The 27,287-nt window shown below is 41.9% G+C and overlaps 1 protein-coding gene across 2 annotated transcripts in view; it reads right to left on the bottom strand.

The window, feature by feature from the left end:
• LOC136426046 (elongator complex protein 1-like) overlaps positions 1-27,287 on the bottom strand; it is a 193,058-nt gene that overhangs the window by 151,007 nt on the left and 14,764 nt on the right. For both annotated transcript variants that reach the window (XM_066414980.1, XM_066414981.1), the window contains exons 4-15: positions 25,062-25,143; positions 24,419-24,499; positions 23,310-23,395; positions 19,387-19,480; positions 19,046-19,136; positions 17,398-17,521; positions 13,247-13,355; positions 12,727-12,841; positions 12,101-12,216; positions 10,748-10,930; positions 2,891-2,990; positions 563-724 (exon numbers count right to left, since the gene is read on the bottom strand). In XM_066414980.1, coding sequence (XP_066271077.1) covers positions 563-724; positions 2,891-2,990; positions 10,748-10,930; positions 12,101-12,216; positions 12,727-12,841; positions 13,247-13,355; positions 17,398-17,521; positions 19,046-19,136; positions 19,387-19,480; positions 23,310-23,395; positions 24,419-24,499; positions 25,062-25,143 — 1,343 coding nt within the window. The remainder of the gene's footprint in view (positions 1-562; positions 725-2,890; positions 2,991-10,747; positions 10,931-12,100; positions 12,217-12,726; positions 12,842-13,246; positions 13,356-17,397; positions 17,522-19,045; positions 19,137-19,386; positions 19,481-23,309; positions 23,396-24,418; positions 24,500-25,061; positions 25,144-27,287) is intronic.

Raw genomic sequence — 27,287 nt, 5'->3', positions numbered from 1 at the left:
AATGGCCGTTAGTTGCTCTAAGTAATTAATGACATATCCTCATTTGGCCAAAGTAGCAATGTAAGACTTAACCTGATTGGCTGATAGATTCCCAGCGACCTTTGCGGATTTGGGCAAAGTAACGATGTAAGACGCACATGTAACCTGATTGGCTGATAGCTTCCCAGCGACCTTTGCGGATTTCCACACAACGAGCTTGTGGCAATCCTCTGATTGGCTGAAAGCTGTTTGCTGGTGACGCCACCAATACCCAAAACCTTGGTTCAAAAGAGCAGGGCTGTTCCCGGCAGGGTTTGCCGAGCATTTGCCGAGCGAGATTCAGCAATGCTAGAGGAGGGTGCTGTTGACTATGAAGCCTTCTATCAATGCCCACCAAATCCCAAATCACTGTCGTCATTTTCCTGTGGGCAATGCCCTTTGAAACATCATAACCCAGCAGGTGAGAAAATGTGACAATAGTTAGTGAGGACTCCCCTAATACACATTATCTTAATACACTTGTCTTAAGTCAGACAGACAGAGCTCTGAACTTGTTTTTTCTTTTTGAAGATGTTTTCCTCACAAGAGAGTTGCCTGTTCCTCCTGTATCCCGAGGAGGTACAAGACTGATGAGGATGATGATGTGTCCCAGGCAACAGTCAGCAGCTGGTCCTCAGCAAGCCACACAAAGTGATGGAAGGTTTGGGGACATCTCCACTTCAGTTGTAACATACAACACTGGAGGCTGCAATACACAAATAGGGATTACATTTAGGCCCCGTTCATAATGCAAATATTAAAACGGTTTGATTCCTTCTGGCTACAATCCGACCTGAAACGGTTTTCATTTTGAGTTCAGGATGCAAATTTGCACCCATGCTCAGAACGGTTTACATTAAATAATTATGCATATCATACAAAGTCTGTTGTGGTCCTGCACCGCCTTGAGCTGGGGGCCTCAAAAAGATTTTACGAACGCGGCCGAAATATTCTACAATTGACAGCTAAAAACTTTCACTTTTCTGCACTAACCAAGAGTTCTACTTAAGTTGTCTTCTATTGGCACTGAACTACTGCACATGTCCTGTTGAAGCTGGGTTCCTTCATGACCTTGAAAATTTTTCGTACACCTCCTGATTCTGATATACAATGTAATCAAGTTTCCTCTGGATCTTCTGATTTCCCAGAATGTATATCAGGACTCAGTAGACCAGTTAGAACTCGAGTTGGTGGTCATAACAAGATTTTACGATTAAAAAACGCGACCAAAATATCCAATTTACCGCGCCGTGAACTATGAGCCCACATACCTGGTATACGACATCATAAACCCCTTCAGGCAAAACGGTTTCACGCCGCCTTTGCGTTCATGATGACAATTCCCCAAAACCTATTCTGAACCATTGCAGACTACATCGGGAGGAGGTTCAGAATAAAACGGTGCAAAACCGTTTCAGAGCGTTAATGTTCACAAATAATTCCAACCGTTTTATTTTTTGCATTATGATCGGGGCCTTAACCATTGATTAATGCATTCAAACAACCTTTACGTCTAAAGTATATTTTACATGTAAGACTCTGCGAAGTTAATATATAATCATGTATCGCCCATACTATTTCTCCTCCTACTGTCAAATCTTCAAATCGACTCATCTCGGTCGTCCCTGGGCCAAATAAGCTGAAATTTGGTATGCAGGTAAAGTAAGTGCATACCTCCATTTTTCGATAAATGCCTTTAAAACGTTTTTATTGAGGTTTTTCTGACCAAAAACATACATTTTGGCCTCCTGTGCTCTGGAAATACATCCAAATGACCTGAATTTTACTATGGGGGTACATTGTGCCATACATTTGTATGTGGTCCCATCTTTATTCCTAGAAGGTGGGTAGCCAGGTGGGCTAATTCGGTCAGCCAATGAGAGAGCGCCTTTTAACATACTTACGGATTTATTAAACTCGTCCTGATTGGTTGAAATAGTCAATTCAATTAGGAGCACTAATCTGCCAGGTGCAGACAGGAACAACTTCACTGCCCCCTGGCTCCTGTCCTTGTGTTGTTAATGCTGCATCCTACTGAAGTTATGTGCAATTGAGAAGGTTCAAAATCTACGCCTTCAGTAAGAAAACTTTTTCTGGTGGACTCTCGGATTGCGGAAATTCTTCCGCAGGAGAAATCTAGATCTTCAGCAAGATTCTACTTGCTTACATTCTGAAATTTGCATGACACGTGTTGGTCCATACACAGCTGGAAGAGTCCATTCTTGTATGAGGGGGACATCTTTTAAAATTTAATTTTGGGCTTGGTTGATTATCAAAAAGGTCCAGTTTTTTTGGTGGAGGTGTTTTTTAATGGTCCAGTCATGATGAATATGGGTGCCTGGTAGAGCCCCATCCATGCATAAGGGTTTCAAATTGGGAGAGATCCATTTCTGACTGGTCTTCAATTCAATAATTTATTCAAATACCAACATTGCAGACATACAACAAATGTTAGCCTCGATGCCACAGTAGCTTTTTGTATGGGGAGGGAAATGGGCGATACATGTTGCATTTGCCCCTGGAAATGTTGCCTTTCTAGTTTCAAATAGCATTGCGTAATTGATACGACTCTCATCGATCAAATTGTACGTTCTGACAGATGTAAATTTAAAGAAAAAAAGTAAAAAATTTAATACAAAACTTATCGGTTAAAATGCTAATTTGATGGTCAGCCAGGATTGGTCTATCTTGCTCCAGGAAGAATTTGCACTTGTCCTTTCATTTTGTGAAGTTCAACCTACATTGTACTACATTGTATGGAGCAAACATTCAATCAAACAAACATACAGGACATTACTTCATCGATCTACTTGATACAGAGCCTGTCAGAGGTAAAAAAAAATATTGATCACCCATTTGTAATTTCACATACCCAACTTTGCGATGCTGCACATGCGTTTGGACAGCAGGTTGGAATCCCGTCCCTCCTGCAGCATTCACACAAACACTCGTGTCATGGCTCTCTTCTGCCTCTGCAAATGTGTCAAGAAAAACAAGAAAGAGCATTTTTGGTAGTGTACAAGGGCAGGTTATAAAACTAGTGCAAATAACCCGCCAAATAGGTTTGATGGGAACCCATTCAGAAGACGGCAAATCCCATTGGAGTAAAATCCTCATCTACAGTAAACGGAGAAATTCTAATGGTGGTTTTATGTTCGCAGTTTTATGAATATCCAATTCAAAAACCACCATGAAAATTTTAGTTCTGTCTTTTGCCCACCCTTGTCTAAGTGCTACTAGCCTGGATTATACACAGTACCATCGGGGGCTCCCGATATCTCTATGGCGCTGGGAGTGATGCCCGCCCGCCCAAACAGCTTAGCCTGCTCGGGGTGGGTTTACGGCCTTGGATTAAATTAGCCAGCGTGTTACGGATAAAATTCAAAACCAATCTGTAAACCTTGACGGACAAAAATCAGACGACCCAAGCTACATGTAGCTGACAAACAGAGGTGCCATGGTTACTAGTGAGTTGGTGAGCCGAGGGAAAATCAGTGTCGTGTGCCCCCGTGTGCGGTCGCATCGGTCTGACTTGTCTTCTTCCTTTGTTTTCCCTGGTTCACCGTCAGTTATAGCTACCGGAAAAGCAAAAAAATTCCGAAATACATGTACTCCGGTAGTTATCAGGCTTTCCTTTTTTTTGTAAACACTGCGTTTCATGCACTTTCTTCCCGCGAAACTGGTATTGAGACATCAGAATCAGATATTCCACCAATAACAGCCCCGTTCACGCCGCGTCACGGAAAACTGACCAATGACATGAAAGTCTCACGGTTCATGAGATTTGACCTGAAGCGCGAATCTGAGAGGTTTTATTGAAAATTAATATTTGTTGTGACGAAGGCTTGAATCAACGAATTTTGATCAAATTCAGTGGAAGTTACCCGAGAAAATGACCGGGAAAACACGAGAGGAAAACATTGGACGTCTTTAGGGTGTTCTGTCTAAAGTAGGGTGTCTAATTCCCTATTATATTTTAGTACAGGGCCCAAACGGGACAGGTGTAGAAAATGTTTTATTTTTGCCGACTTCACACGTTAGACTTCTGTGTTTATTTGTCGTAGGCAAATAAATAATAAAGTTTTGTGGTGCTATATTTCATTTCTTTGCCGATTGTATACAATGAAGGCCTACATAATTTTTCAACAAAAGAGATGACTCGTCTCACCAGCAAAAGACTTCCCCCTTAAAATGCTGGAGAACATTTCAGAGGGTCAAGATTTCAAACTTTCCCAGGGGAGCATAACACCAGACCCCCTAGGATTGCCGTGCCTCAGCGCGACGTCTTGCGGCTTCGCCGCTCGATATGTTTATAGAAAAAACGATAGGTTTATAGAAAAATTGAGGCTTATGGAAAAAAAATTAAGGCTGGCTAGAGCCCTGATACCAATTGAAAGCTAACTGCATGGCTTCAGGGACTGCCAATGAACTAAACAACAAAGTACGGGCTGCTGAACCATCATGCAACATCAACCAGCTATGGACTATCCTGAAGAAAGGGCTCATTGCCGGAGTTAACACCTACATCCACGAGGCATGACTAACCCCAATACCCCTGGATCAACTCTGATCTGAAGCGTAAAACTAGAGTGGAAACAAAGCATGCATACATGCAGCTAGCAAAAGAACGGACCTTTGTCTTCAGAGGCCAAGTTCCTAGGTCTGAAGCTTAAACGCCTGGTTCAACCATGAAGGCCCTTTTTTAACCTCCTTGGTTCAACGTGACTTGAGGAAAGCCTATTAGTACTGGGAACATGTAGAGAAGGTCATCACTCCTACGATTACTCCAGTGGAATCTTCACCGTACCAGGAGGAGGAGATTCTGCTAGTCTTAGACTAAGTTCATTAAACATCGGTGTACTGATCTGAAGCAACACGGCAAAACCTGGCCTGATGACAGGCTGAATAAAAGATGTCTTACTAAAGCACGCCTGTGGTGTGAAAGATAGGAATGATTCTACTTTACTTTATATCATAGGTCTGGTCACTCAGGGATCACACCATTTAAAGTCAAAGGAAGGTTGAACAGCAACGCACAGCAGAAAGCACAAATCCGAAATACACAGTTTCACTCAGTGTTCACTTGTGGGACGGAATGATGATAGATATAAAAATGATTTGATGTAGGTTTAATATACATACATTTGTATTTAATTGCATTTACCTTAACACTGAGGAGGTGAATTGAAAGACAAGGTCATTCAACTCCAAGGACATTTGGGGATAGCCAAGGAAATGGGTCATTAATTGGTTCAGAGCGCACAGCCAAGGAAGGTTTCCATTGGCATGACCAGCAAAGGAAGTGTTTTAATCAGCGTAACACTAAGATTGCAGAGAAGACAGACAGTGGACACCAATTTCTGAAGAACTTCAAGTCTCAGACCTTGATTGACCAAAGTTGTTGACCTGAATAAAAAAGTAACTTTAAGTCAGTCTTGGCCTGGCTGCGACCAGGGCAGACTCACTTCTTAAATGCTTCTCTTAAAGCTAACAAAGGACTTCAACATCTCCGACCTTTCTTTGTGAACGATGTTTGGAATTGGACCACAGTAAAGTGAAGGATAAGCAGTCGTCACAATACTCCCAACATACCAACAATCATAATTCTATCTGCTACAGAACAGAATCCGATCTGTAACTCCTAGAGTCTGTCCACGATGTTGCATGCAACACGCAAGAAGGCTTCCAGACAGACACCTGTATACTTGACTTCTCTAATTAAAAGCTTTTGATAAGGTGGGTCATGAACACCTTATTCGTAAGCTGCAGGGGTATGGCATTGAACCACAAACCAGAGACTGGTTGGACGATTACCTTCATCATCCCACCCAGTCAGTGGTCGTCAATCTCCAGTAAACTGGATATTATCTCAGGGGTCCCACAGGGGTCACTGCTCTGGCCATATTTAATATTTGTGTACTTACTGTACTACATACAGTCAAACCTGTCTATAGCGGTCACTCAAGGGACTGGCCAAAACTGGCCGCTAAGGACAGGTGGCCGCTATGGAGAAAATGTTGATTATTTGACCACGAGTGACATATTTTCAGTACCCACTGAGATACATTTATTCACCGTACAGTACACATGTAAACATTGCATAGGTAAGTCACATTTTAGAAATTCGACTGTTGTTCTTTTACTTCTATTATGGGGTTGAAAAAAGAATTATTGTATCTGCCAACTCCAAAATCCATGGCTTGCTCGGGCTTCATGTCTGTACAGACCAGCATCGCCATACTCTACTCTTGATCCTTCGCGACTGCTTCGCTGCAGGCACACGCGTCACCAACGAGTTTTAATCCTAATATGAAACAAAGTCCTTCGCAGCAAAATGCCACCTAGTTAGTTAAGAACAAAATACATGTTGCTCAGTTGCCACTTACTGTTCGTTCGCGACCGTTTTGAAACATAAAATCGTGGCGAAAGTTTTCCTTTATATAATAGTCTGTTGTTGTTTCGCTTCCCGCTTGTCATTATCAGCTTCTACCATTATGCTAATAGGGTACTCAGAAGAAGGTCGCTCTTTTGATGGCTTTGTCCTTTTCAGAAAATTGCAATAGCCCAAATTTTACATCATATTAATGTTATTCATATTTCTTTTGAAGCTTTTGGTAAAGTAATTATCCTCAGTGATACTTTGTAGCAAAATAAATTTAGCGCATTATACCTCTGAGACAGTAATGTCTTCCGTTGACCTTTGTGCTGCTGACTATCAGCGCCATTTTGAAAATCGCGTGGAACACGTTTTGACTTTGAGCACCGGGGAAAATGGATATTGGGCCGGCATTCAAACATTTCCCGAACTTACCGCATCAGCTATATGTGCGGGTTGTATTTTCCAAAAAGCTGCCGTAATATTTGTCCAGTCGAAATGCAAAGAAATGGTCAATTTTGCTACGATGTACAAACGCAAGCCATGTGAAGAAAATTATACTGACTTCGCGTCAAATCATGGATTTTCTAACAAAGATAAAACATTCTGGTTTTCTTCATTATCATCCTATCCAGTTGAGTCCACATAAATTTGATAACTGCGTGAAAAAATGAAGATTTTGAACCCGGCGTGCGGTGGCGATGCGGCTTCTACCGGCGCGCCGTGACCGTTACCGACAGTGTTACTGTACTCGTGGGACTGAAAATCGTCTGGCCGCGACCGCGTTGGACAGGTGGCCGCAATAGCCTAATTCTTAATGCTTATGTCAATGGGAAAAATCCAAGGGACCGACAAAAAGTGACCACTATGGGCAGGTGGCCGCTATGCAAAGGTGACCGCTAATACAGGTTTGACTGTAAATGACATCACCGACGCTTCAAATTCCACCACCAACCTCTTCGTTAACGATACTACATGACTATTGTATATGACTCAAAATTTCAAGCCTAGGAGATTCGTGGAAACTCCAGGGTGACCTCAACACTTTGACAGTATGGGGAGCTAAGTGGATGATGTAGTCCTTACCATCGTCCGCAAGATGAACCCAGTTTTCTATGACTACTCCCTACATGGGCATACTTTTAAGCACATCAGTTCTGTCAAGTACAATATATCTCGGAGTCCCCATATCTGGGACCTCTGCTGGGACCTGCAAATAGATTGGGTGTCTTCTAAAGCCAACAACACAATCAGCTTCCTTAGACACACAGAAACCCCAGGTCAAGGCAAGCATACAAAGGAACCTAGAGCGGCTGATACTGGAATACTGTCAGACTGTGAGGGATCCTTTCACCCAGAGTAACATCCAGAACCTGGTGGAGGCCTTGCAGAGATGAGCAGCACGCTTTGTTCTTCATCGCTACCGACGCCAATCGAGACGTAACCAGCATGCAAACACTTGACTGGTCCCTGCTCGTAGAGAGGAGACACGGCTCCACATACAGTAAATGCAGAAATGTTTGTGGTGGTTTTATGTTTGCGTTTTTAATGCGGTAAGCTCTTCGCTGTGAACGCAAAACCGCAGCAAATTTTTGCCCTATACCCCCTTGTCTAATATTGTCTCAAACGCAAACTTAAAACCACTGAGAACACTCCAATTTCTCCCTTGCGTGAAATCGAAACCACACAAACTTGAACGCATTTACAGAATTCTACAAGATCATAAACAGCATCGTAGCCTCCCCAATGCCGCTTGCCACCAAGGGGCTTTCCTCATCTACACGAACTAGGAACAGCCTGGTCTATCACCTGCCATCGTCATAGATCAAGATCTGACTACCACCTGCTCCTTTATTTCCAAAGACTATCAGATCATGGTACATGTACCACCTTCCAGATTATGTCATTCAAGTCAGCAGTCTTTAAACAGTCAAGAATGCCATCATTAACCTGTAGTTCTTAATAACAGTCATGGGTACCCACTGCCACCCAGCAAGGTGGCGGCCGGGAAGTGGTGCTCCTGCCCACAGATCATGAACAGCTAGAAGCCCGTCAATCATAGGCTTTGTAAGCCAAATCCAAACAGAACATAAACTGAAATAGCGATCATCTTTAATCAACACATCACATATTTGGCTATGAAGTGGACCACAGACGTCAGCCTTCTTTTGGGCGCCAACCGCTGGATAAAATGGGCAAAAAAATGTCAATATGTTGAATGAATGATAAAGACAGAACGTTGTGATATCGCCCACTAGCTCACGACCGCATTGAAAGTTAAAAGTGCAGCAGAACGTACAGCATCAGTGATCACAAGCAAGAAGCACCCAATGAAGGTTTGTGACATACATCAAAGTAAAAAGAAAATAAGAATCTTAATTTTCATCGATAACGGTAACATTATAACGTTAAATGCTCACATTCAGCGATAACATTACCAAAATGGCAACAGCCCGGACCAACAACATGTCTTCCTGACAAGTTTTGCTCACTACAAAGTCATTTTTCGCCGGTATTCAGTTAGACACAGACGGCTTCTTGATAAAAATACCAATAAAATGGATAGTGATTTCTGTGACATCTGACTTTTTAACGCTATGTGCTACGTAATCATTTTGATAATTTAAAAGTTCAAACAAAACCAGCAGTTTGAGGTAACGTTACGAATACAGCATAAACGTTACGAATACAGGTTAGTGGGCACAACATCGATAAGTATTTTGTATAATTCAGTTATCTTTGAAAACGCTTCATGAAAACACTTGATGGATGAATCAATGTCATCCATAGATTTTTGTCCATAAAGGTCTTTAAAACATTTCAGTCATAGGCAGCAAAATCCGCTGTCGCCCCATGCTTGAAAATGAGGCGGTCGTCATGGACAGGGATTGGGCCCTGTGCGGTCCCGATTTGTGGCAGTTGCGGTCATGTTGGACAGGTGGTCATCTTGGGCAGGCCACTTAATGCTTGTTAAGTTAAATAGTTAAAATCCTCCCACATAAGGTGTATAGGCAGTGCCCATCTCCGTTTCATAGCCCTGGGCCACACTGAGGTGCAATCACTGCAGCAGGGGGCTAGTCCACTGGCAGTGGAGTGTGTTTAACTTACTGTTTCAGAAGTATGTTCCATTTCTATAAAGTCTTTGGTATGACTCAATGCGCCTCTTGTCCAGACGTGTCCTACCCGGGTGCGAACTCGGGCCTTCTAGCTCCTCATAATTTGAACCAGATGTGGTAAGTGACAGAAGCGCAGACCACTACACCACAGGGACACCCCGCTTAAAGCTTGTGCCTATGGGTACCATTTTCGGGACCAAGAAAAAGCGGTCGCCATGGCCAGGTGGTCGCCTTGAAAAGGTGGTCACCTACAAATGTAGGCAAGTTTGACTGTACAGCATAATTTTTCATCTCACTCCCTCCCCATGCAAAAATAGACATTTTGCGCGCATGTTCCTGCAACATGACCATTTGCCAGAAGCTTGAAGCAATGTTACGAATAGTGAATTAGATTATGCTGGTCACGACATCAAAAAGTATTTGATATAAATCACAAATCTTTGTAAATGTTTTTGAAACACTTTACGATGAATCTATGCCAGACCATAGATTTTTGTCCGTCAAGGTCTTAAGAACTTTTCCATCATAAGTAGAAAAATCCAATGTCAGAAAATGAGGCAGTCATCATCAGTTCCAGTCGCGGTCATGTTGCACACGTACTTGCCTTGGGCAGACCACTTAATTCTTGCACTTATGGGGAAAATTTTTGGGAACAAGAAAATGCGGTCGCCATGGCCAGGTGGTTGGCTTGTAGAGGTGGTCACCTGGGCAAGTTTGGCTGTACATGTGCTAGTCTACATTCAAAACTGGGCATCGCAGACATTTCCTCAGTGCTGCGGTCACGTCGTCTGCGGTGGTACGGACATGTGGAAAGAGCTATTGGCTCCATCAACTCCATCACAAAACTGCAGTTACCCGGTAACAGAGGTCGTGGTAGACCAAAGAAATCTTGGAGTGAGTGTGTCAAGAAGGACATCAAAGAGTGCGGCCTCACCAACGTGGACCCGCTGGACGGAGCCGCTTGGAGGCGCTGTGTGAAGACTGGCCGACTGCTGCCTATCCCTGTGTCAGGGAACCCCGCAGCAGTATAATCTAATACTGGATACTACTACTATGTAGTTGGAAATTAGTTCTTGTTTAATTTAGGGACAATGATTCTCCTTGGCAATGCCATTTATTGTTTTCCTCATTTTATTTTTGAAATTATTATTAATACCCTACAAGAAATATTTTCTGTCCATAAGAAAATAGGAAAAACAAGAAAATTCTAAGTAGTTTTGGTGTATTCTCTCTGTACCTGGCTGCTGTAACTTCAGTGTGTAAAAGACGACAGTCCCATCAGTCAGCACAGCTGCCAGGTCGTTGACCCCAGGAGTTGGTGAGAATGCCACCTGGTTGACAGGTACCGGCAGCTGTAGGCTGTAGGCACTCATCGGGGGTGGGATAACCACCTGGCGAAATGGAGTCAGCAGCACTTTGTCTGCAAAACATAAGACTGCTCAACTCCACTATAGAAAGACCCCAACTTCCCCTCAACTAACTATAATCATAATAACATTCAAAACGATGAAAAATATTTTCTTAACAGAAGTAAGGAGAAAGAGGGTTATCCTTAAATTTGTTAGCACTACAAAGAACAATATACTTCCATTGCAGACCCAGAGTAGCTTCTTTTGTCTCTGAATAGAAAATCTTTATGAAGACCACAATTGAGTTTGATATGACTTCCCATGACTCTTCTCAGTCTACCTTTTCTCTATAGACCAATTCGACTGGCCATTCTTCCTCAGTCAAAACATACATTGTCAAATACAGACAGAAACTTTGACTGAGATGAACCCACTCTCTTATTTTAAAGTGCATAAGACACCAATGACGTCAAGATTAAGAATTTCCTGAAATTATATAAACCATAACACTATTGTTAAACAACATAGAAATTTCCACAAAATATTAACACTTTGGATGTTATTGAACAACGGATCATCAAAACATCATACACATCCAGCTTTTGATTCTTCCCACCAGGTAATTACATTTAAATCAGTGACTTTACCCCCCATGGCGTCACAATGAACATGACAGCCGGTTTAGAACTTTGCACTGTGGCTTGGAAAGAACATCATTAATTTTTTACAAGCAAACAAAATATATTGTCATGTCCTTTAATTGAATGTTATCATGATAATCAAGCACTGTTTGCTCATCAAATAATGTTTTTTGCAAGCCGTGGTGTAAGGTTCTGAACTGGCTGCCGTGTTCCTTGTGACGTCATGAGTGGGCATTAGTCACTGATTAATGTAATCACCTGGTGAGAAGATCAGATAAGAATAAAGAGCTGGATCCATGGAAGTATGGTTTCTGATGGTTTAATGTTAGATAACATCAGAAGGGTAAGTATTTGTTTTAAATGTTTATATTCCTTGAATGATGCTACTCCTATTTCAGATAATAAGAATTTCAAAATGTTATATTTTGGTGTCTTATGCACTTTAATGGACAGGCAGGATTGGTTTATTCAGCTGGCAGATCTAGCTCATGTAAACTTTCCTCAATCTTTTCTTAATCAGGGTAATACAAGAAAAGGGTGGGAATTTTGCTGCCAGCCACTTTAAACCATTGTGGCAGACAAAAATTAAACCCATCTTACCGCCATCAATAACAGCAACATATGAGTTGTCCTGAGCTGTCCTCCCATCACTCCTGTTGGTGACCCATGTCCATTCATACATCACATACTGCCCGCCACTGCACACCAGGTGTAATCTACAAAACATGTTCAATGACCATCTTGATTTCAACCCGATTTCATTCCATTATGTTTTGTTATTAGTACATTATGTCAAGGCACTTATTTGGTTACATGATATCATGCTTATGTTATCTAAGTTACTCCAGTTTTATATCAATTTGTAGTTCGCATGTTTTGGTATTTCTTGCAACCTTGTTTGAATTTAATGTAAACAACCAGGGCTCCATGAAAATCACCAGCTGGCGACATGATTCCCCTGGAAATAAAATAAACAAACAAACATGTAAAATCCAGGTATATTCTACATGCCAGAGGTCATGGTACTAGTAATCTGTTCTGCTATACTGGTGTCTAACTCTAGGTCTGTATCCAGAACAAGTTAGACACTGCAACTAAACATGTTGGTCTCCAAAGGGCTAGAGATACATGTGCGACCAGCAGAGTCTGTGACAGCACAAGAAGACATGGCATCGTGTATAATTGTATTATTACCTACACATGTCCGGGTAATTTATAAAACACACCTGTTGGGATGTTCAGCATCCCAGACAACAGCTGCAGGTTTGTCTGCCATGTTCTTCCCAAAGTGGAGACTCTGTTTGAGGTACCAGTGGTAGTTGCTGACTGTCCATAGTTGAACTGGGTAGAAAAAGAGAGAAATAAGACTGTTATAGGATTAGAAAGGACACATGTGTTAAATGATGGTGCTTTAGCCTCATAATTTATGCTTCATAACTATCTATTGACAGTATTTTTTTGTGAAGCTCTTTTTGCTGTTAAGATAGGAAAGTCAATATCTGCTTTATCTTATGTAATGATCATGATTAACTTTCACTTATCAACCTTTAAGGTAAATTTTCCCCTACATGTATGGCACTCATCTGAAGCTCTAGAACATCTTTTAGAACAACTGCAATGTACGTACATGAAGACAGTACCAACATCAATAGCCTTAATTTTTGGTTAACAACTTGCAATGCCAGTGCTATTGTCATTTACAGCATGGTATTGGTATCATATTGGTTCTGAATTGCAGAAGCTGACCATATGTACTGGGTGTGAACGGCTTGCCCTCCAGCTCAGTTTGTACTGGGAGTTCCTCCAGCCAGACAGCCAGCACAGTAGAGTCTGAGTTCCACAGTAGCTCCAGCACCTGTACAGACACAGCCTCCAGTTAACCACATCATGCACACTAAACCTAACCGGACAAAAAGTTTGTAAACCTACATGTAACTTTGGTTTACCACATTTCTGTTAAAACTTTATCAATTTCATTTTGTTTTACGTGAGTGGGTTGTTAACACAAATTGCCTAAACTTGCCTGTCAGTGCAGGACGCTACACTAACAAGATATTATATGGCTGACGTCATTGTTGAGTTACGCAGTGGAGTGCAAAAAATGCGAACACAAGATTAGTCCCTAACTAAACTTTTGAAAACCCTTTTTTTTTTTAATTTTGGTTCATTTTGGAGACTTTTGGGCTGGAAGGAACAGGTAGGGTCTAAGCTTTCCCAGTTCGGTCAAAATTTGTACGTTTCAGTAGTTAAGTTGGCGTAAGGAGATATCTTAGTGGTTTGGTTTCACATGCTCTGAGTGGACTATTCCAGCCTAGAAGTAGGTCAAAGTTGAGGTTTGTTTTCTTCTGTCAGCTGTCCCGAGCGATCGAGCTGGTCAATTATCTGTTTTCTTTGCATGATTCTAAAGTAGACAGCTGTGGCTTTCTGGTGCATAAGAATTTGGGGGGCTTGCAATGTAAGTAAGTACATGTACTTTTCTGAGCCCTTGTTTCAGTGCATTAAAGCATTACTTCCTATTGGCAAGTCTGACTCTGGTATATGCCCTATAGCGCAAATGACATCCCACCAGCTACATCCACCCCACTTATATCCAAGCATGGTAACCCTAACATGAGGGGTCGTGGCCTCCAAAAAAACCAAAGGTAAAATCCTGCTGGCAAACAGCCAGAGTGTTTGAAACAAAAAGCTGAACTGGTGACTGTAATTGACACGTACAAACCAGATACAATCTATGACAGCGGGCACAGACTTATGGCTCAATCAAGACATATAGAAGCAGAGAGATACAAGACTTAGTATTCCCTGACAACTACATGATCATAGCACACCGTAAAGACAAACTGACCCTGGAGGTGGTGTATTGCAGGCTGACAAGGATGATTTGATTGTCACTCACAGACCCGATCTAGACACAGACTGTGAGATCCTTTGGACACAACTTGCAGGAAAGAAACTGCTAATGATTGGTGCATACTATAGCCCTCTATCGGACCAGGGCAATAGCCTAGATAAACTCGACAAGTCTGTAAGTAAAATGGGATCTTTGTATTCAATCCATAACACACCTTTCAACCACATCTTTTTATACAGGTTAACACCATTCGGCGAAGGTATGGGATTGCCAAACTCTAGTTCATTATGTTATGTAAACCCTTATCTTTACCCCAGCAGGCCTCGAAATTAACCATGTCCCGTGTCCCGAGGACAGTAGAATTTGGGTTCGGGACAATTCAACTTACGTTTCGGGACTATTTCGGGACAATCAGAAAATTCTGAGTCAGTCCCCGTCATGGAGGAACTCGATTCAGCGGAAGATTTTGCGGTAAAGATGTTCCCATTTCCATTGGGAAATGTTTATTAAATAGTTCCATCCGTAGTCAACCTGTTAAGATGTGCCTAAAAACACCGCGATTTCGGCCATTTGGCGAAGAATAGAAATAAACACCGGCCATCTTGAAATTTTTAGCGAACTCTTGCTAAATCTTGCAATAACACGCGAGAACGACACAACGCCCTCTAACGAGAATTTGTGAAACTGCAGTTTCAAATGTCGATAGAGGGCCGATATTGCCCGATAATATGATAGATTAAATCCAGCATCGTGCTTTATTCTTTCTTGGGGCGAAATTAAGTACTTCTCTGTTATTTTTGCCATATTAGAAATTTTACTAAATTAGAAAAAGGTATTGATTTCTTAAAAACTTGTATATTGTATGTTGGAATTCTTCACTGTTTGAGGGCTTTTGTGTTTACTACTGACTGTATATAATTTTGCATGTATTATATTTTGCATGCAAAATGTTTGCCAACATGCAATTTTGTATGCAACTGAAAAAAAAATATTTCTAATACACATATGCCATGGCTTGAGTTCAGGTTCAGACTTGAGTATAGGTTCTAAGCTGAACATGAACCTCTGGAACTTAATCCAGAACCCCAACTAAGTTCACATCTTTGGCCCTGGTTGGGACACTTCGGGACACTTTCGGGACAGTTGAAATCCACTTTCGGGACGATTCAGGGACAATAGGGAAAAAAGTTAATTTCGAGGCCTGCCCAGACTATTTGCATTTTTTTTCTCACCCTGTCGCTCCAATTTTTGTCTGACAAAAAATCCAAGAATCAACAAATAAAACTGGTGTGGCCTAAAGGAACAGGACAAGAGAAAGACTGGAACAAATGCAAAAGAGTCAAAAAGGGGGTACAGAAAAGCATAAAAGCATTCAAAATATGTGGCAGACATACCGGGGAAGCTACATGTATAATTGACAAACCCAAAAGATTCTGGTTGTGCATAAAAGGCCTAATGAGAGACCTTGTCGAGGTAGGCCCTATAAAGATCTGGAATTCCATTATCAGTGATAGCGAGAAAAAAGCAGAGACACTCAGTTCACAGTTCAAAAGTGCATTTAAAGGAAGACACCACTGACATGCCATCTCTGGGACAGCCTTGTACCCCTCCCATGGAACACAGATTTTTCCTAATCCAGGTGTTGGACACCTAAAAAGAAAAGGCCAGCAGGCAGACCAGGAAAGAGATGGCTAGACCAAATCGTTGAGATTACCAGAAGAGAAGAACCAAACTTCCAAGTAGTGAAGAAAATGACTGAGGATAGAGCAGTATGGGGAGCGTTCATAGCGAGGCTGACAACTGATGGGCCGTAGGCCTAAAGACGTCAGAGTGAGAAGAAGAAGGTGTTGAAAAAATGCTTCAAGGTCTCAATCTAACTAACACATCTGGACCAGACCAAATACCACCTTGGTCCCTCAAAATGACAGCCAGCAAAATAGCACCTGTGTCAACCAATATTTTACAACACTTGTTATGTTAGACACAGGAGTAATCCCTAAAGTCTGGATGGATGCAAATATATGTGCCATTTTTAAAAAGGGAGATAGGGTGGGTCCCAGGCAAATATTCACCTGTTTCACTGACCAGTATATCCTGCAAACTACTCGAACACGTTATCTAGAGCCATGTCATGAAGCACTTAGAAAGTTACAACATATCAAGAGACTACCAACATGGATTCAGAGCCAAGCGATCCACAGTTACTGTAACAGTCAGCTTAATATTATTCAACAGTTCAAGAAATAGCTGGCGCACTGAACAGTACAAAACAGGTAGATCTAGCAATACTCGATTTTACCAAAGCTTTTGACAAAGTCCCACATAGCAGACTCATCTCAAAACTGGAGTGCTGTACTATGGAATTCTAGGCACTACACTTATTCAAACAAAACTGGTTTTAAGGCTTTCCTGACCAACAGGGAGCAAACGGTGGTGGCAGAAGGGAAGGCCTCAGCTCCACAAGGAATGATCTTGAGACCATTGCTCTTCCTCTTCTACATAAATGACTTACCAGACCAGATTGATTCAAATGTGAGCTTATTTGCCGATGACTGCCTGTTGATATACATGTAGAGTTGTCTACACAGAATGACTCACAACTTTTGCAAAAAGATTTGAATACCCTAGAGGAATGCCAAAGCAAATGGCTGTCCGATGCAGTTTAATCCGGAAAAATGTTACATCAAGCACATAACAAACAAACGCCATTGCAGTGATGATGCTAGAGAGATCTTCAATAGGTCTACATTTTACATGTACATGTACAGGTATGCCAGTCAGAGAACATTGGATTTATTCAATTTGATGGTCTTGAGACCATGTTAGATGTTAAAGTTAAAGTGATGAACATTAAGGTTGGCAATATATAAGTTACTGTAGCACACACATAATGAAACTTAATTTTCTTCAATTCTCATTTAAAACCTTTTTCTACAGTCTTGTCATACTATAAAGTAAAACTTTAACTTAAAAGTTTGGGAAAACACAAACTTCAAGATTACTATTACTTTCATCTAATAGATGTAAAAGTACTAGGTTTAGTAACCTTCGTTTCGTCCTTCCCAAAAGGCAGCACAAACCCTCCATGTCTCAGTCCATTCTTTTCAAAGAAGATGACTTCATGTCGGTGAGGTTTTCTTTGGGTAGATGCTATCAGGCTTCCAGTAGGCCTGAACATGGAGGAGAACAGCATTGTACATGAATGACATACATTGTACCTGGTACACTCTATGTACTTGTTCCTCACAGCACAACCCACCAGGTCTGCACTAAGAGTTCAGTAGAAGCTGTGTACCTCTACTCTTATCAATTAGGAAAATCTGGAGATAAAATACAGAAGAAAAACAGAAAATACACGGGAGCAAAAAGGGTCACAAAATAAAGGTAGCAACCCCTAGCCCAAACCCCCAGAGCAAATGGTCCCTGCAGGGAACAAGATGATGATGATTGTGTTATTATGTGTTGTAAAGCAATGATGAATGCAGATCAAGGAAAAGATTGCCCTTTTAATTATTTAACCCTCAAACACACGAACGGGGTCATTTTTGACCCCAGGCATGGATTTTGATGCATGTTTGATCGGGAAAAAACTTCCTTCCGTGACTTTGTAGACATCTATTCTAACCTCTCCTAATTTTCTACAGAGATTGGCACAATACTGTTGACTTAATAGAGGAAAGTCTGGAGTGATTGCTCTGGGGTCATTTTTGACCCCAGCAAAAATCATGTGCTGTTGTTGAGACCTGCCCTCTGTAACTCCTAAACTACTTATTGTATGACCACCAAATTGTCAGAGGATGATGCAGCTGTGAAGTACTATTACCATAACAAATTTTGTGTCATTATGACGTAATATGACGTCATTATGACGTAATCTTATGTGATTCTATTCGCCATCTTGGATTTTGCCCGATGACGTCATCAAATCAGCATAAAATATCAATGTTAAATCATGAAAGTTACATTGGATTACATAAGAGGATAACAATGTAAAAAAAAAATAAGTGTGGTGTACCAACAAAGCGTCGAAACATCATTGTTTAAACTGAAATTATCAGATTTTTCAAAATATGCTTGTCAAAAACCCATTGCCGTGGCAACACAAAAAAGGATGAACTTACTTTATTAATTTAAAATATTTGTTAAGGACCATTTTATGAAACATCACCATGTTTGGTGGCTCTATTGTAAGCCGTTAAGGAGTTATGCAACATGAACATTGGCGTGGGCCTCAAAAATCCCCTCCCGGTCTAAATAGGGATAGTTCAAAACGTGGTCCTTCTGATGTTTTTGCATACATTATGATAATGAGCGGGAATTATTTATACCTAAACATACCAAGACATTCCTCTTACATTGATGAAGCAATGTACGGATAACATTCAGCGAAAAAAGTGAAAAGGGAGATTTTACTGAACAAAGCATTTTGGGGTCATTTTTGACCACGTTCAGTCAGTTTAGTCGCAAAAAACAGTTTGGGTGTTTGAGGGTTAAAGAAGAAACCATCATGACAATTGGCATATAAAAAACAAGACAAAGAACAAACACTATTACTGTTGCCTTGTTCGACAAAGAAAATACACTGTAATGGGAAACATGTTGCATCAGCTTACGAATGCCTTACCTTAGGTTGAGAATTACGGATTTTAGACAGGATAATAGAATGAGGATACTTGACAAGAGGCATGACTTACTTCCAGCAGAGAGCCTGCTCTAACATGGACACATTTTCACTGGTAGCCTGCAGCACACACTCCCTGTTCCACACGCGCAGGCGTCTGGCACCTGACACATCAATGTACAGGGGTTATGTACATGTAACATGTATCTGCACTTATGTCTATTTAAATAATAATAGTATAACACTGAACAGTGTACTCCGGGCAAGTTATCAAATCTTTGGAAGCTATTGGAAACAACCGGCAACACTGCCTATCAATTATACATTGTGTGCATACATGTGTGATAGATAAGACTCAAGAGACAGAAGATTCTAAATGTGTGAATTTTGTTGAAGAATAAGCATGCCCCCTACCATCCACTGGACTAACCGAACTGACAACAAAGGCATCTCTGCACCAGCTGACACGCGGTCTCATGTCATCCCACGGCAAGACAGGACTCACTGACTGGATGGGACACAAGCATCAAGGCAATCAGAGATGGCAGACTTCACCCACTTCATGCAACACTGCAATGTGAGATCTTATAAGGAATTTGATTATGTTTTATTATGTCCGATGTTGTTTTATTGCCTTTATATACAAAACTGCTTTCTCTTACATGTAAAGATCAGGTGGACTTTGATTCGATTGGAATGCAGTTATCACAATAGACCCCTTTCCAAACTCCGGCGCCATTTTGAATCTAGCGCGAGCGCGTGTGGTTTGAGTGCGGGAAAAGTAAACAAGCTCTAAGACGACAGGCCCAGTAAAGGCTAAACTATGGCGTCCCCAATAGAAAGCAGCGTTGAGTCATCTTTGGCGGCGAGATGTTCCCCTCCTCGGTGAAATCCATCGATATATTTGCATGGCACAAGTAGATAATATTGTTATGGACACTTGGACTCGATATCAGCCAGTAAAATTGTGAATTTTTGATAATTTTCCACAGTTCCTGCCGGGCTGTTGGACGCGCTACGCATCGTATATGTTTACACCGAGTGCTTGTAGTTTCCCCAATAATGTTAGCTAAAGTCAAGAACACACAAGAAACGTACACATTTCGGGCAGGGATCCTTGTAGCTACGTAGATAGAAATATGACTAATTTTAGCGGTTGTGACCGTAATTTTGAAGATGCCAACTTCGCCTGGGAAAAATCCGTGCGTTGGGAGGGGGTCGTGTGTTCTGTCTAGCCTTTCTTTACATCGCTTTGCCCGACGATATTTTAGACTTCCACTGGATGAAATCCCACAAAAAAAAACATGAAAATGTAGGCTTCAGCTCAAGGTCCTTTTGGTTAGCAATTTAGCAGAAATTCAGCGGCTTCTTTGGGCTATTTTTTTAAATACCAAGACCTTAAGTACGTGAGTGAAGATGGATTGTTTTCACTTTGTGCCGTAATATCTTAAATCTCTGTCGGATGATCTTACAAAAATGTGAAAATGCAGGCTTGAGGGCTTTGCGAGTAGAAATTGGACGGACTTTAGGTGGCTCCTTTAACTTTATCTTAGTGCCAATATTAGCTTCGTGAGTCGTGTGTTTTCGGGGGGCGTGTTTTCTTTGTAGCGTTTTATTACATCTCTTTTTGCGGCAATATTTTAGATTTCTGCAGGATGAACCCCCACAAAAAAGTGAAAATATCTGCCTGAGGTCCTTCAGTCCCCAAAACAGTATTCTTTAACGTTTTTGTGGGGTTCCATCTGGCCGACAGATATCTAAAATATTGCAGCACAAAATGATTTTAAAAAACGCCACATGCAGTGGAAAACACACACTCACTCCTTCACTCAGTGCCCGTACTTGGAGTCTACAAGATTGAATTCTTTGCATCTAAAAGGATCGTCAAAAGAGCCGTCGGAATTCTGCCAAATTTGTTCCCAAAAGGACCTTGAGGTCAAGCCTACATTTTCATGTTTTTGTGGGGTTTCATTTGGCGGAAATATAAAATATTGCTGAGCGAAGTTGAAGTAACGTTGCACAGAAAACACGACCCTCCCTCAAACTAACATATTTTAAAGGTGATGTTGGCATTGTCACGACTGCCAAAAAGCTCAACAGTTAAGTTCATATCTATACGTAGCTACAAGGACCCCAGCCCGAAATATGTACCTTTTGCGGGATTTACTTCTCGACATGAGCTAACATTTTGGGGGAAACTACAAGCAAGTGGTGTAATATAAGCATTTTATCACCGTGACTGTAGCATGCGTTCAACAGCCCGGCAGGAACTATGGAAAAATTGCAGAAATTCACAATTTTACTGGCCGATATCGAGTCCAAGTGTCCACAACAATATTATCTACTTGTGCCATGCATATATATCGATGGATTTCACCAAGGAGGAGAACATCTCGCCGCCGAAGATGACTCAACACTGCTTTCTATCGGGGACGCCATAGTTTAGCCTTTACCGGATACGTCGTCTTAGAGCTTGTTTACTTTTCCCTTGCTCAAACCACGCGCGCTCGCGCTAGATGCAAAATGGCGCCGGAGTTTGGAAAGAGGTCTATTGGTGCATAATTCCAGCCAGTGCATATACGTTAAAGTCTAACTGTTTGTAGACGCTCCTGGCTCAAGTACATTCAGCAGGAGCTTGAGGATGCCATCTTCCTGTCTTGTGGTGAGACTGACAATGAAGGATGCACAGACAACTATGCTTTTGTTCTTCATCTTAGTTACAGGTTATCACTTGTCTCTGCATCGCTGTCAGTCAGATGAAGCATGACTGTGGGTGACTTTGACCTTTAAGCTAAGATTGTCTGACCTCAACAATTCCTGTATAGGTGCTCCTTGCTGACCAAATAGTGCCCCTTTCCAATGTTGTCACAGGGCTCAAAATACCAGGGTGAATGATGCACTTTTGTACACCTAAAATTGGAGCTGTCCACCTAATTTTTGACTGTGGGTGCACTGGAGTACCTAGATGTTTCTGTACCTAAAGTAGTTTTGTGCACTAGAATACAGCATATTCTTACATTTAAGTGTCAGAAAAAAAAAAACTAAACCCCTGCAATATTATTATTTTCATCTTGGGAGCTACCAAAATGGTTGCAATCAGGGTCAAAATCACCTACAGTGACTGTCACACTTGCTCTGACTGACACCCACAGCAATGCAGAGACAACATATAGACCAAATGCCAAAAACAAGTAGCAAGGACAAGGATTATAGTCCTTGGGTAGAGCATAACAAGTTTGAATTCTCGAATCTGTTTCTGGGTCTGTTGAATTCAAGTTATGGCGGCTGTATCTTATTTGCATTCCTTTGAATCCTTGTTCTATCACATAAGAGGGCTTCCATCCAGGGCTTTCTGCAGCTCTACATTTTTCTCTGTCCTCGGAGGCCACACCAATTTAATTTCTTGGTTATCAGATTTTTTTAAAAACTGTCAAATTCCAAAATCAACATGAAAACAGAATCTCAGAGGAAAGTCTGTACTTTAGTGCACACAGTTTCAGGGTGTGAACATGGTCAGGTACAAATTTTTTACCCCAGCCTTCTGTTTTTATGATTTTTTGCTAAAATTAAAAAAAAATCTGTTAACCAAGGAATTAAATTGGTGTGGCCTGAGCTTGATGGAGCAAAGGCTGAGGAATCTAAGGGGTCAGGGATGCTCCACTGGGAAATCTTAACCATTTGTCGGAAACACAATTCCTTACATTCAGATAGTTCGACCTTAATGGCTTCATCTTCAATATTCAATTATTTTGGGGCAAAGTCAATGGCTTAATGACAATGTCGTGAAGTTTTCAATCTATCTTATAGAGCAGGGCTCGAAATACTGGGTGCATGTGCACCCAGTGCACCCAATTTTGGAGCTGTGCACCTAATTTTTTACTGTGGGTGCACTGGTGCACCCAAATATTTTCGTACAGTTTTATGTGGAAAGGTATCACTGCACACTAGTAGACAGCATATTCTCGACATTTAAGTGTAAGAAAATAATAAAATCTTTGTTGTAGTACTTGTTGAAGATTTTGATGTTAGAATTTGAGTTAATTTCGATTTTGAAAGCTTCAAAACTGCGTGCCGAGATCGCGTGTCAAACGCGCATGAAGAGGAACAGTAAGGTTTGTCATTAGGTTTTGCTTACAATAGTTACATTCTATTTATGTGGTGCACCCAAAAATTTTTTGGTGCACCCAATTCTTTAGGTTGGGTGCACCAGTGCACCTATTCCCAAAACTGAATTTCGAGCCCTGTAGAGCGATTGAATAACTGCAAATGTGTCCGTCCAAGGAGGAAGGACTGATGATAAAGAGAGCCCTGATTCCAACTCATGCCCTGTAAAATACCTCAGTCTCTTGAAAAGCTGCCTGTTTTCCTTCAGATCCATGGAACTGGGTTTCTTTTTTCCCCCAGCCAGCAGTGATGAATTCAGCTGTAGAAAACAATATTGAAGATGGACTAGTCACAGACACAGTGAATGTTACGGTTTACTAAGTAACTTAGTAAACCGTCAGTAAGTACAAACATTACAAATGAATGTACATTTCATAAGGAGTACCCAGGTTTGGGGCTGTGATCACAGTAAAGATGCCATCAACGTCAACATTGCTCTGCAATGAACATCCATCTTTTTTTACACTGTAGCAGTTTTCATGGGTGATGTTTCAGAAATCACCCTCATCTTGCAGCAGTCCACAGCTGTTGTCATGAGCATTAGCATCATTTGTCAGGTGAGCGCTCTCCAAGCAAACTCGTACTAGATAGGTAGCTGATGTTAACAAGGTTCCCTGTGCATAGCTGACGCCATGCTCCAAGCAGATGCCGGGTCCAGCTTGCTACACTGACTTGATTACAGCCTAGCTATAGTGTTATGATAAATGACTACCTGACATATATAAATGATTTTAAGAAAATTATTATTACCTTTGCCAAGAAGTTTTTGTTTTAGGTGCCATTTGTGTGTCTATGTAGAGCAGGGGCTGATTTTGTTTCAGACTTTAAAGAAAGGGTTGACGGACCGTGATGCGTTTTGGTTTGTAGATATCTTGAGAAATGATTTGGACAATTGATACAAATCATGCAAATCAGGAGCTAATTTGCATAATTAAGGAGAAAGCTCAGAAAGCCTTTAAATCCACTGTATTTCAAGAAAGAACTCTCAAACATAATTATAATATATGTTACTGAGAACGTCTCGGACCAGAGTTTTTTTTACGATTTCGTACTTTATACTTTAAACAACTTCTTTTTTTCTGGGTCCTTGTCTTCTCACCTATACAGTCATCAAGATCCCTTTGAAGGATTTGTCTGAAATTTGGTGTGTTGGTTGTCACAGAGGGTACCAAACACCTTAGCCACACCACAAACACCACTGTAATCACATCACAAAGTTTGTGTCCTCAAACTCTTGTTTCTGATTTGAAATAAGAATCATGTACATTAATAATGTACTCACCTTCCCCAAACTCCTCCTGATGTATGTTGGTTTCAAAGATGGGGTTGAGATCACTGGTCATCATCACCAGCTTCTCTTCCCCTGAAGACGACATAAAAAGTTCTTTTTTTACCCAGACATTACAGCATGTACTAACATGTTCAGACCAGTCTGTTCCTCACAGACACTGGATTCCCGCCAATGTTACCTGTGTCCATCACAACTGAAAGCTCAAATGACTAGATGTACTTTTGTCGCATTGGATCAATTACCAGCAATGTAAGATTAACTCAGTTAACTGGTCCTGCCCATGCATTTTTCAGATAGGAGGCATTTTCAATTTCATCTTTTATACCAATCCTAAGGAAATGACGTACCTGTAAAGTGAGATGTGATGCTTACAGTGTACATAAGGGTTCCTCTGAAATCTATAATTATCTTGAATATAAAAAAGGTGTGATATGATGTAAAATAATTAAAGAAACTTCCATGCATAAGTTTATCATGTTCATAAATGTAAGTCATTTGAAGTTAAAGTTCAGTCTACACTCAAAAGTCAAACTTGCCAGCATGTTGGTAACTTTATCAGGGGTAATGAGCTCTGTACTCAATACCCCTGGCCCTGATTCTGTCCTGAAGAACTCACCTTCAAACTTGGCCTTACCTGTTGTGAAAAGAACAAGGTCCTGATTGGGACTCCAGGCCATACAAGTCAGCCCACTGGTCACCGTCCCGACACACTCCAACTGTAAAACAATACAAGTCAGCCCACTGGTCACCGTCCCGACACACTCCAACTGTAAAACAACACAAGTCAGCCCACTGGCCACCATCCCAACACTCCAACTGTAAAACAATACAAGTCAGCCCACTGGCCACCATCCCAACACTCCAACTGTAAAACAATACAAGTCAGCCCACTGGCCACCATCCCAACACTCCAACTGTAAAACAATACAAGTCAGCCCACTGGCCACCATCCCAACACTCCAACTGTAAAACAATACAAGTCAGCCCACTGGCCACCATCCCAACACTCCAACTGTAAAACAATACAAGTCAGCCCACTGGCCACCATCCCAACACTCCAACTGTAAAACAATACAAGTCAGCCCACTGGCCACCATCCCAACACTCCAACTGTAAAACAATACAAGTCAGCCCACTGGCCACCATCCCAACACTCCAACTGTAAAACAATACAAGTCAGCCCACTGGCCACCATCCCAACACTCCAACTGTAAAACAATACAAGTCAGCCCACTGGCCACCATCCCAACACTCCAACTGTAAAACAATACAAGTCAGCCCACTGGCCACCATCCCAACACTCCAACTGTAAAACAATACAAGTCAGCCCACTGGCCACCATCCCAACACTCCAACTGTAAAACAATACAAGTCAGCCCACTGGCCACCATCCCAACACTCCAACTGTAAAACAATACAAGTCAGCCCACTGGCCACCATCCCAACACTCCAACTGTAAAACAATACAAGTCAGCCCACTGGCCACCATCCCAACACTCCAACTGTAAAACAATACAAGTCAGCCCACTGGCCACCATCCCAACACTCCAACTGTAAAACAATACAAGTCAGCCCACTGGCCACCATCCCAACACTCCAACTGTAAAACAATACAAGTCAGCCCACTGGCCACCATCCCAACACTCCAACTGTAAAACAATACAAGTCAGCCCACTGGCCACCATCCCAACACTCCAACTGTAAAACAATACAAGTCAGCCCACTGGCCACCATCCCAACACTCCAACTGTAAAACAATACAAGTCAGCCCACTGGCCACCATCCCAACACTCCAACTGTAAAACAATACAAGTCAGCCCACTGGCCACCATCCCAACACTCCAACTGTAAAACAATACAAGTCAGCCCACTGGCCACCATCCCAACACTCCAACTGTAAAACAATACAAGTCAGCCCACTGGCCACCATCCCAACACTCCAACTGTAAAACAATACAAGTCAGCCCACTGGCCACCATCCCAACACTCCAACTGTAAAACAATACAAGTCAGCCCACTGGCCACCATCCCAACACTCCAACTGTAAAACAATACAAGTCAGCCCACTGGTCACCGTCCCGACACACTCCAACTGTAAAACAATACAAGTCAGCCCACTGGCCACCATCCCAACACTCCAACTGTAAAACAATACAAGTCAGCCCACTGGCCACCATCCCAACACTCCAACTGTAAAACAATACAAGTCAGCCCACTGGTCACCGTCCCGACACACTCCAACTGTAAAACAACACAAGTCAGCCCACTGGCCACCATCCCGACACACTCCAACTGTAAAACAATACAAGTCAGCCCACTGGCCACCATCCCAACACTCCAACTGTAAAACAATACAAGTCAGCCCACTGGCCACCATCCCAACACTCCAACTGTAAAACAATACAAGTCAGCCCACTGGCCACCATCCCAACACTCCAACTGTAAAACAATACAAGTCAGCCCACTGGCCACCATCCCAACACTCCAACTGTAAAACAATACAAGTCAGCCCACTGGTCACCGTCCCGACACACTCCAACTGTAAAACAATACAAGTCAGCCCACTGGCCACCATCCCAACACTCCAACTGTAAAACAATACAAGTCAGCCCACTGGCCACCATCCCAACACTCCAACTGTAAAACAATACAAGTCAGCCCACTGGTCACCGTCCCGACACACTCCAACTGTAAAACAACACAAGTCAGCCCACTGGCCACCATCCCAACACTCCAACTGTAAAACAATACAAGTCAGCCCACTGGCCACCATCCCAACACTCCAACTGTAAAACAATACAAGTCAGCCCACTGGCCACCATCCCAACACTCCAACTGTAAAACAATACAAGTCAGCCCA

Source organism: Branchiostoma lanceolatum, chromosome 19 (assembly GCF_035083965.1).
Source record: "Branchiostoma lanceolatum isolate klBraLanc5 chromosome 19, klBraLanc5.hap2, whole genome shotgun sequence".
NCBI classification, from domain to species: Eukaryota; Metazoa; Chordata; class Leptocardii; order Amphioxiformes; family Branchiostomatidae; genus Branchiostoma; species Branchiostoma lanceolatum.
This window is presented reverse-complemented; position numbering and strand designations above follow the sequence as displayed.